Source organism: Aethalodelphis obliquidens, unplaced genomic scaffold, assembly GCF_003676395.1.
Source record: "Aethalodelphis obliquidens isolate GAN/ISIS:26980383/991018 unplaced genomic scaffold, ASM367639v1 scaffold99, whole genome shotgun sequence".
In the NCBI taxonomy this organism is placed as follows: Eukaryota; Metazoa; Chordata; class Mammalia; order Artiodactyla; family Delphinidae; genus Aethalodelphis; species Aethalodelphis obliquidens.
In genome coordinates, this window is record NW_020838043.1 from 2,897,935 (window position 1) to 2,909,350 (window position 11,416).

General features: G+C 41.3%; 1 protein-coding gene across 9 annotated transcripts in view; it reads left to right on the forward strand.

Annotated features, from left to right (window-relative positions):
• Positions 1 to 11,416, forward strand: part of MAP7D2 (MAP7 domain containing 2) — a 107,834-nt gene that overhangs the window by 71,553 nt on the left and 24,865 nt on the right. For all 9 annotated transcript variants that reach the window (XM_027096122.1, XM_027096125.1, XM_027096127.1 and 6 more), the window contains one exon: positions 1,125 to 1,252. In XM_027096122.1, coding sequence (XP_026951923.1) covers positions 1,125 to 1,252 — 128 coding nt within the window. The remainder of the gene's footprint in view (positions 1 to 1,124; positions 1,253 to 11,416) is intronic.

Consider the following 11,416-nt stretch of genomic DNA (forward strand, 5'->3'; position numbering starts at 1 on the left):
GTTATACATGCCATACTACTTCCATTAGTTACACTTGCTATGTAACAAATTACCCCAAACCTTAGCAGCTTAAAGCCAATGTTTATTACCTCACTGGTTCTTTGGGTCAGAAATTGAGGATGGCTTAGCTGGGTGCTTCTGGTTCAGGGTCTCTCATGAGGGTGTGGTCAGGATGGCAGCCAGGGCTGCAGTCGTCAGAAAGCTTGGCTGGGGCTCTTCCAGGACAGCTCACTCACGTGGCCGTTGGCAGGAGGCCCCAGTTCCTTACTGCATGGACCTCTCCAGACAGCTGCTTGAGTGTCCAGATAACATGGCAGCTGGCTTCCCCTAGAGCAAGAGATCAGAGAGAGAGAGACCAAACCCACGCTTGAGGAGAAGGGAACTGAGCTCCACCTGTTAAAGCATTTTAAACGCCACATTACCATCGGGCATTTATTTTATAACACCATATTTATTTTTTTAATCCAGTGTGATCCCAAGGTTCTCACAGGAGAAGTGAATGTTTCAGACCCTAGGGTTTTACTGCTGGGTGGATTCCTGTGGAAGGGGCTAATGTATGTAGGCATGGGGGCTGCGTGAGGATTTGCTGCGGAAAATCACAATAGGGAGAGAAGGGGACCACCGTTGCAGACTGCCTGCCACGGGCCAGTCACAGAGGCCCATGTGAGGCAGGCCATGGGGAAGACATAGAGGGATGGAGGGGTTGCAGTCCCCGTTAAACTGCGTACACTGTTAGGGTCCCCAGCTCCCTGTCTTGCACCCACCTATAGCTTTTTTTTGTTTGTTTTAATAGTGATTGTATATCTTGGTACTCGTTCCAGCTTCTATATGTCCAGGACCATAATCTGGTTCCATTGTTAGCTTTTTGTAAGATAACAAGGAGAAGGCGGTCTTTATGTTTTAAGGCTGAGGGGTTTTTTGTTTTTTTTTTTTTAACTGAATGACCTAAATATGATGACCCCCTGGTGCTTCTCTGCAAAGATTCCCATTGTGAGAAGCAGTATAGCTCCGTATGTTTCCTTCTGAAAGAAAGCTGTGCATTGCTTCTATCTGGGGTATTTTTAGAAATTGTAGAAGTAATGGCAGTCATGGGCCATGGACGTCCTATTCTGTGTCCCCTACAGACGGAGAAGATGAAGAGGGGGCCAAAAACAACAACTTCCGTTCCCAGCGTGGGCCTCATGTCCCCTCTGAGAAGATGCGATTTTCCAGCAGGCGTTTCTAAGAGGTCGTCTTCTCCTGTGACACCCAAGTAAGCATCTTTCCCCTTCTCCATAGTCGGATGGTTAAAGCAGTTTGGGGGGCTCTGTGCCGTGTGCCTCTAGCTCCCCCACGAGGTGTGGCCAGCCCGCCGAGGTGCGCTGTGTATCTTCTAGATAAATGTTGTGCTCTTGAGGGCTTTGCTGCCTGGTAAATACTGGACTCTGATTTACCAAGATGAACCCATTCGGCGTGTTTTCTTCAGGTCCGTTAGTCCACTCTACTTTTCTGGCATTCCCCTTCTTTCTCCTTCAGCTGCATCTGGAGTGAAGTGACTGCACTGCGCTTGGGCTCTGGAGCCCCTGTGCTCCACACTTGCTCTCAGGCCCTCTCTCATTTTTTTTTTTTTTTTCGGTATGCGGGCCTCTCACTGCTGTGGCCTCTCCTGTTGCGGAGCACAGGCTCCGGACGCGCAGGCTCAGAGGCCATGGCTCATGGGCCCAGCCGCTGCACGGCATGCGGGATCTTCCCGGACCGGGGCACGAACCCGCCTCGGCAGGCAGACTCTCAACCACTGCGCCACCAGGGAAGCCCCCCTCTCTCATTTTGTCTCTTTAACAGAGAGACAATAATAACTTCTCAGTCACCATCAGCTGTATGTTTTCCTAATGAAGCCAGTGAAAAACTGTGTAACTGGAAAACGAATTTACACTGTGTGACCACTGACTTAAGTCTTTAAAACATTTTACTGCTAGTAACTGACAAGAATGACTCAGTAAATAACTCATTCCAGCAGTAGAATGGAAACATGTTCAGTAGTACTGAGAGAGAAAGAGAAATATGATTTTAATTTGGAAAAAAGGAAACTCTTTATATAGAGAGAATCATATAAAACTTGTTTGGTGCATCAGTTTGGTTCAGAGAACATAGGATAATACACAGATTTAATGAACACTTGGGATTTTTTTTTCTTTTCTTTAACCTTTCTTTTTCTTTTGTTTAATTTTTGAATTTTATTTTATTTATTTTTTTATACAGCAGGTTCTTATTAGTCATCAATTTTATACACATCAGTGTATACATCTCAATCCCAAACTGCCAATTCATCTCCCCGCCCCCCCTTCCCCCTTGGTGTCCATATATTTGTTCTCTACATCTGTGTCTCTATTTTTGCCTTGCAAAGTGGTTCATCTGTACCGTTTTCTAGGTTCCACATATGTGCATTAATATACGATATTTGTTTTTCTCTTTCTGACTTACTTCACTCTGTATGACAGTCTCTAGATCCATCCACGTCTCAACAAATGACCCAATTTCGTTCCTTTTTATGGCTGAGTAATATTCCATTGTATATATGTACCACAACTTCTTTATCCATTCGTCTGTCAATGGGCATTTAGGTTGCTTTCATTACCTGGCTATTGTAAATACTGCTGCAATGAACATTGGGGTGCATGTGTCTTTCTGAATTATGCCTTTCTCTGGGTATATGCCCAGTAGTGGGATTGCTGGATCATATGGTAATTCTATTTTTAGTTTCCTAAGGAACCTTCATATTGTTCTCCATAGTGGCTGTATCAATTTACATTCCCACCAACAGTGCAAGAGGGTTCCCTTTTCTCCACACCCTCTCCAGCATTTGCTGTTTGTAGATTTTCTGATGATGCCCATTCTAACTGGTGTGAGGTGATACCTCATTGTAGTTTTGATTTGCATTTCTCTAATAATTAGTGATGTTGAGCAGCCTTTCATGTGCTTCTTGGCCATATGTATGTCTTCTCTGGAGAAATGTCTATTTAGGTCTTCTGCCCATTTTTGGATTGGGTTGTTTGTTTTTTTAATATTGAGCTGTGTGAGCTGTTTATATATTTTGGAGATTAATCCTTTGTCCGTTGATTCATTTGCAAATATTTTCTCCCATTCTGAAGGTTGTCTTGTCGTCTTGTTTATGGTTTCCTTGGCTGTGCAAAAAGCTTTGACGTTTCATTAGGTCCCATTTGTTTATTTTTGTTTTTATTTCCATTACTCTAGGAGGTGGATCAAAAAAGATCTTGCTGTGATTTATGTTAGAGTGTTCTTCTTATGTTTTCCTCTAAGAGTTTTATAGTGTCTGGTCTTACATTTAGGTCTCTAATCCATTTTGAGGTTTTTTTTGTATATGGTGTTAGGGAGTGTTCTAATTTCATTCTTTTACATGTAGCTGTCCAGTTTTCCCAGCACCACTTATTGAAGAGACTGTCCTTTCTCCATTGTGTATCCTTGCCTCCTTTGTCATAGATTAGTTGACCATAGGTGTGTGGGTTTATCTCTGGGCTTTCTATCTTGTTCCATTGATCTCTGTTTCTGTTTTTGTGCCAGTACCATATTGTCTTGCTTACTGTAGCTTTGTAATATAGTCTGAAGTCAGGGAGTCTGATTCCTCCAGCTCCGTTTTTTTCCCTCAAGACTGCTTTGGCTATTCGGGGTCTTTTGTGTCTCCGTATAAATTTTAAGATTTTTTGTTCTAGTTCCGTAAAAAATGCCACTGGTAATTTGATAGGGATTGCATTGAATCTGTAAATGGCTTTGGGTAGTATAGTCATTTTCACAATATTGATTCTTCCAATCCAAGAACATGGTATATCCCTCCATCTGTTGGTATCATCTTTAATTTCTTTCATCAGTGTCTTATAGTTTTCTGCCTACAGGTCTTTTGTCTCCCTAGGTAGGTTTTTTCCTAGGTATTTTATTCTTTTTGTTGCAGCGGTAAATGGGAGTGTTTCCTTAATTTCTCTTTCAGATTTTTCATCATTAGTGTATAGGAATGCAAGAGATTGCTGTGCATTAATTTTGTATTCTGCTACTTTACCAAATTCACTGATCAGCTCTAGTAGTTTTTTGGTGGCATCTTTAGGATTCTCTATATATAGTATCATGTCATCTGCAAACAGTGACAGTTTTACTTCTTCTTTTCCAATTTGTATTCCTTTTATTTCGTTTTCTTCTCTGATTGCCGTGGCTAAGACTTCCAAAACTGTGTTGAATAATAGTGGTGAGAGTGGACATCCTTGTCTTGTTCCTGATCTTAGAGGAAATGCTTTCAGTTTTTCACCATTGAGAATTACGTTTGCTGTGGGTTTGGCGTATGTGGCCTTTATTATGTTGAAGTAGGTTCCCTCTATGCCCACTTTCTGGAGAGTTTTTATCATAAATGGTGTTGAATTTTGTCAAAAGCTTTTTCTGCATCTATTGAGATGATCATATGGTTTTTCTCCTTCAATTTGTTAATATGGTGTATCACATTGATTTGCGTATATTGCAGAATCCTTGCATCCCTGGGATAAATCCCACTTGATCATGGTGTATGATCCTTTTAATGTGTTGTTGGATCCTGTTTGCTAGTATTTTGTTGAGGATTTTCGCATCTATATTCATCAGTGATATTGGTGTGTAATTTTCTTTTTTTGTAGTATCTTTGTCTGGTTTTGGTATCAGGGTGATGGTGGCCTCATAGAATGAGTTTGGGAGTGTTCCTTCCTCTGAAATTTTTTGGAAGAGTTTGAGAAGGATGGGTGTTAGCTCTTCTCTAAATGTTTGATAGAATTCACCTGTGAAGCCATCTGGTCCTGGGCTTTTGTTTGTTGGAAGATTTTTAATCACAGTTTCAATTTCATTACTTGTGATTGGTCTGTTCATATTTTCCTTTTCTTCCTGGTTCAGTCTTGGAAGGTTATACCTTTCTAAGAATTTGTGCATTTCTTCCAGGTTGTCCATTTTATTGCATAGAGTTGCTTGTAGTAGTCTCTTAGGATGCTTTGTATTTCTGCGGTGTCTGCTGTAACTTCTCCGTTTTTGTTTCTAATTTTATTGATTTGAGCCCTCTCCGTCTTTTTCTTGATGAGTCAGGCTAATGGTTTATCAATTTTGTTTATCTTTTCAAAGAACCAGCTTTTAGTTTTATTGATTTTTGCTATTGTTTTGTTTGTTTCTATTTCATTTTTTTCTGCTCTGATCGTTATGATTTCTTTCCTTCTGCTAACTTTGGGTTTTGTTTGTTCTTCTTTCTCTAGTTCCTTTAGGTGTAAGGTTAGATTGTTTATTTGAGATTTTTCTTGTTTCTTGAGGTAGGCTTGTATAGCTATAAACTTCCCTCTTAGAACTGCTTTTGCCACATCCCATAGGTTTTGGATCGTCGTGTTTTCATTGACATTTGTCTCTAGGTATTTTTTGATTTCCTCTTTGATTTCTTCAGTGATCTCTTGGTTATTTAGTAACGTATTGTTTAGCCTCCATGTGTTTGTGCTTTTTACGTTTTTTTCCCTGTAATTGATTTCTAATCTCATAGCGTTGAGGTCAGAAAAGATGCTTGATATGATTTCAATTTTCTTAAATTTACTGAGGCTTGACTTGTGACCCAAGATGTGATCTATCCTGGAGAATATTCCGTGCGCACTTGAGAAGAAAATGTAATCTTCTGTTTTTGGATGGAATGTCCTATAAATAACAATGAAATTTATCTGGTCTATTGTGTCATTTAAAGCTTGTGTTTCCTTATTAATTTTCTGTCTGGATGATCTGTCTCTTGGTGTAAGTGAGGTGTTAAAAGTTCCCCACTATTACTGTGATACTGTCGATTTCCTGTTTTATAGCTGTTAGCAGTTGCCTTATGTATTGAGGTGCTCCTATGTTGGTACATATATACTTAATAATTGTTATATCTTCTTGGATTGATCCCTTGGTCATTATGTAGTGTCCTTCGTTGTCTCTTGTAACATTCTTTATTTTAAAGTCTATTTTATGTGATATGAGTATTGCTACTCCAGCTTTCTTCTGATTTCCATTTGCATGGAATATCTTTTTCCATCCCCTCACTTTCAGTCTGTATGTGTCCCTAGGTCTGAAGTGGGTCTCTTGTAGACAGCATATATATGGGTCTTGTTTTTGTATATTCAGCAAGCCTGTGTCTTTTGGTTGGAGCATTTAATCCATTCACGTTTAAGGTAATTATCGATATGTATGTTCCTATGACCATTTTCTTAATTGTTTCAGGTTTGTTTTGTAGGTCCTTTTCTTCTCTTGTGTTTCCCACTTAGAGAAGTTCCTTTAGCATTTGTTGTAAAGCTGGTTTGGTGGTGCTGAATTCTCTTAGCTCTTGCTTGCCTGTAAAGCTTTTGATTTCTCCATTGATTCTGAATGAGATCCTTGCCGGGCAGAGTAATCTTGGTTGTAGGTTCTTCCCTTTCATCACTTTAAGTATATCATGCCACTCCCTTCTGGCTTGTAGAGTTTCTGCTGAGAAATCAGCTGTTAACCTTATGGGAGTTCCCTTGTATGTTATTTGTCGTTTTTCCCTTGCTGCTTTCAATAATTTTTCTTTGTCTTTGATTTTTGTCAGTTTGATTACTATGTGTCTTGGCGTGTTTCTCCTTGGGTTTATCCTGTATGGGACTCTCTGCGCCTCCTGGACTTGGGTGGCTATTTCCTTTCCCATGTTAGGGAAGTTTTCGACTATAATCTCTTCAAATATTTTCTCGGGTCCTTTCTCTCTCTCTTCTCCTTCTGGGACCCCTATAATGCGAATGTTGTTGCGTTAAATGTTGTCCCAGAGGTCTTCATTTCTTTTCATTCTTTTTTCTTTATTCTGTTCTGCAGCAGTGAATTCCACCATTCTGTCTTCCAGGTCACTTATCCGTTCTTCTGCCTCAGTTATTCTGCTATTGCTTCCTTCTAGTGTAGTTTTCATTTCAGTTATTGTATTGTTCATCTTTGTTTGTTTGTTGTTTAATTCTTCTAGGTCTTTGTTAAACATTTCTTGCATCTTCTCGATCTTTGCCTCCATTCTTTTTCCGAGGTCCTGGATCATCTTCACTATCATTATTCTGAATTCTTTTTCTGGAAGGTTGCCTATCTCCACTTCATTTAGTTGTTTTCCTGGGGTTTTATCTTGTTCCTTCATCTGGTACATAGCCCTCTGCCTTTTCATCTTGTCTGTCTTTCTGTGAATGTGGTTTTTGTTCCACAGGCTGCAGGATTGTAGTTCTTCTTGCTTCTGCTGTCTGCCCTCTAACACTTGGGAATTTTTAAAAAATGTTTCGAGATGAGAGAAGCATTTATATCTGATTTTTTGCTTCCTAACAGAGACTTTTTCGCTAATATGGTTTTGCTCAGAGATTGCTATGGTTTTTATAAACTACTACTACTGGTTATCGATGTATGTGCTTTCCATAAAGAAAATCTTTCTGTAGCGCATTACTGAATTAATAGCATCTTGGGTTTTTTTTTTTCTTAAGTCCATTGCATTCTTTCTGTGCCTGTATTGCCTGTCTTTGGTTATTGTATTGCTTTCTCGCAAACTTCAAATCCATTAGGTGAGCTGTGAGGTCTCTGTTTGTCTTTGTCTTATTTCTGAGCCTTCCATTTGCATGTCAGTACTCTCCTGTCAGTTTGGGACGTTGACATTAGCAGAGAGAAAAGCCTATTTGTCCTGTTTTTTTTTCCAGATTCTACCCTCTTTCCTGGGTCTTGACTCATGGTCCTTGCATCATCATTGTAAATTTCATCTTTGTGAACCAAGAGGGTTGTTGCCTTCTATAGAGATGACAATTCAGTTTTTGGAAGCAAGCTTGCAGTGGGCTCTGTGCTATTTCTTTGAAGTTGAAAATGTTGAAGGTTGTGATTCAAGAACTATTTTATATTTTTAAGGACATATCATCCGAGTTTTAAAAAGCTCTCTCTGACCAAAGATACTCAAACACAATCCCAGACTTCTAAAAATGCAGTTCAATTTAGAGAAATATTTAAAATTTCTACTCTATCTAGAACAGTAATGGGCACCTAGTAGAAGTTTTATAAGTATTCATGGAATGAATGAATGCAAGTCACTGTGCCAGGTGCTCCAGAGAATCCCCAAACGAATGAAAATAGTCTCCACTTGGACGGGCCCCAGGAGAGGTGGGAGGGAGATGTGGACCCAGATGAGGACAGTTCCAGGCCTGCTCCAAAGGGAGAGCTGCCCACCTTGTACTGCTCATCCCTCAGGACTCAGCTCAGCTGTCCTCCTGTCCAGAGCTAGCCAAAGCTGAATTCGCCCCCTTCACTGTGCTGACAGAACATAGCTGTGTCAGTCATTCGTTTATCCAGCACCCATAGAGCACCTACTCTGTGTCCAGTGCTCTTCTCAGCCTTCGTGGAGCTTGCCTGACAGTGAACAACAAATATAATATCAGGTGGTGGTAAGTGCTGTGAAGAAAAATGAGTCCGGGTCAGATGGCGGAGGATGGTGGAGGGGCGGAGCTAGATCGGGTGGTCAGAAAAGGCTTCTCTGAGGAGGTGACATTTGAGCAGAGCGCCCTGCATGAGGTGAGGGAGCAGGCCGAATTGATCTGTGCCTCATTGTACTTGATTATCTCCTGCTAGGCTGCCGCAAGGGCGGGGGGCTGACTCAGTTTATTGTTGCACAGTCTGCGCGCAGCATGAGTCTGTGGGACGCTAGCCAGGGGGGAAAGGCGGGCCTGGAGAGCAGAGTGGTCTGGGCAGGTCTGGGCAATGCTGGGGCCAAACCTACCTGAGGACTGAGGCCCTTTGCCTCCTCGTTCCTTCCGGGACATTCAACAGTTTATTCTCCCACTGATCAGTTTCTTAAACATTCTCTTTTCTGTGCTGTATATTTCACTTGGGGAATTTTTTAACGATGAGGGATGCTGGTTTCTGTACCGTGCTGCACGGTATTCCTGCCACTTTCAACAAAGAGAAATTAATGGACTGGCTTTTATTTTTAGAGCCCCATACATGTTGTCTCTAACACAGGCAGGAAAAATAGCACATACTAACACAGCTGGACTGCCTGTGTACTGTCAAACTCCAGAATCCTTCTCTCTTTATGAGGTGCCCTGGGAATAGAAGTTGCTCAGGCACCTCTAAATCAGAATTACCAAGTTGACAGATCTAAGGAATAGCAAACGTTTCTTGATTTTTAAAATGTTCAGAAAGAAATTTCGTTTCTCCCTGGGGTGAAAATTAGCGGCTGAACCACACGGTATGGGCCAGGTCTGAGAAATGTGAAAAGTCAAGTAGACTGTAAGTATATTCTGAAAATCCAACCAAACTATACAGCAGTGAAAAAGAGTGGATTGCAGCTGCCCGCAACCAGTGGGTGGATCTCAGGAACGTAGTGTCGAGAAGGAAGTTGTAGAAGAATGTCAGCAGTTTGATTGCATGTATACTGAGTTCCTAGATGTTGCAAAACCAGTGTGTTTTTAAGAATATAAATGTGGTAAAATGATTTTAAGAAAATGGAAAACATAAAATGCAGAGTGATGATGGCCTCTGAGTGGGAAGTTGGGGACAGGCTCAGGGAGGGGCACATGGGAGATCCTGGCATAGTATGTCTTTCCCTTGAGCTGGTTGGTGCATGTGTGAACATTTGTTTTATCATTCTTCATACCTTTCGTATTTTATAAAAATTCTTTTGTGTACTCAATATTAAAGAAAGATGAAAAAGAAACACTTGGTTTTTAAAATGGTGTCACACAAAATAAGCCCCAAGCAAAGTGGCATTTTCAACTTTCCCTCTGTGCAGACCAAGCTTGTGATCTTTAAAGCACACTGGAAGTGACGTGGCTTTGAATGGCCTGGGGCGGGGGGCTAGCCACTTTGAACTCCCATCCAGAAATCCAGCCGGGCCATGTGATGAATGGCTCTGACAGCGCATTGTTCCCCTCCCGGATCTCAGATCAATTAAGTCACTGTAGGCGGCTGTGCATATTAATGGCTTTGCTCTTTTAAATGTTCAAGTTTATTTTCATTGTTGGTTGGCATTGTCCGGTACTTGTATGGGTTTTAAAAAACTAGCTTCAGCTAGACTCTCAAAGATGTGGATGGAGCATATCTTTCTTCTTGTAACCTAGAGAAAGGAAATCAAGTGTGGTCAAGTGCATTTACGCAGCCTGTCTCTGCCCTCTGTGTGTAGGTGCTGCCTGTACCCCTAGTTCTTCAATGTGAAATCTTCTCTCATGGTTTCAGGTTCTTAGAAATGTATTCTAAGTTAGTTTGATCATTATGATGGGGAATGTGTCCATTATCCCTTGGTGCTGTAATAGACTGTCTAAAATTTACTAGCATAAAACAACGATTTGTTATTAATTCTCACAGCTCTGTGACTTGGGCTTACCGGAAGGGTCTCTCTTAGGGTCTTTTGTGTGGTGGTTCTGTGGCTTGACATGGGCTCACTGGGAAGTTCTCACGTCTGGGGCCTCCGTGCAATTACGGTTCAATGTCATCTGGTGCTACAGTTAAATTACAACCTAGGGCTCGACTAAGCTTAAGGTCCAAGACGGCCCATTAAGGATGATGGCCCATTAACCCCAGTTAAGGACTATGCCCCGAGTTGGCACAGTGTTCCTCCTCTGCTGTATTTTCTTGGTCAAAGCAGTGGGACCACCTCAGATTCAATGGGATGGAAAAATAAGCTCAAGAAGATCATGTGGGATGGGAGGAGATATTATTGTGGCCATCTGTGGAAAATATAATCTGCCAAAGATAATGACTTTCAGAGATAGCTTACCTCAGATCAATTTTGTGTCAGGAATCTAGGTTAATTTCATTTTATCATGCGTTAGAAACAAAACAGGTAGTCCACACGAGGGAAAAAATGAAGGCAAAGTTGTATGGATGGCCCCAAATAAGCACCTCCCTCTCAGAATCACAGGCTCCTGGAGCCAGCCTATTTCTCTGATGGTTGAGGACATTTAATCAATCCTTGCCGAGCACCATTCTCATAGGCTTCTCTGGTAGATGGGTGGCATGGTATTCCCTGCCCACAGATGAGCATCTACAGTGGATCAGGGCTCCCTGCAGTGACAATTTAACTATTGTTTGTGTTACCACCATCCTTCTCAAATAGGCTTTTACATTCTTACCTGAAAATTTTCTTGAAAAGGATAATTGAAAATGTTAAGTTATACCCCCTCCTCACAGCCATACTTAGCTGCTCACCCAGTCCTTGTCCTGTATTTGTCCGTCTTAGTAGAGGATAATTTGAGTTTAGACCGATTTTTAAGAACCTTTTTATCTTGAAGTCATTTCAACCCTACAGAAGAGTTGCAAGACTAGAACTCGACTCATCCTGTTAGCATTTAGCCACACTTGCTTCATCATTCCCATCCCCACTCACTCTCATATAGTCTCCATAGACACACACACACACACACACACACACACACACACACACACACACACA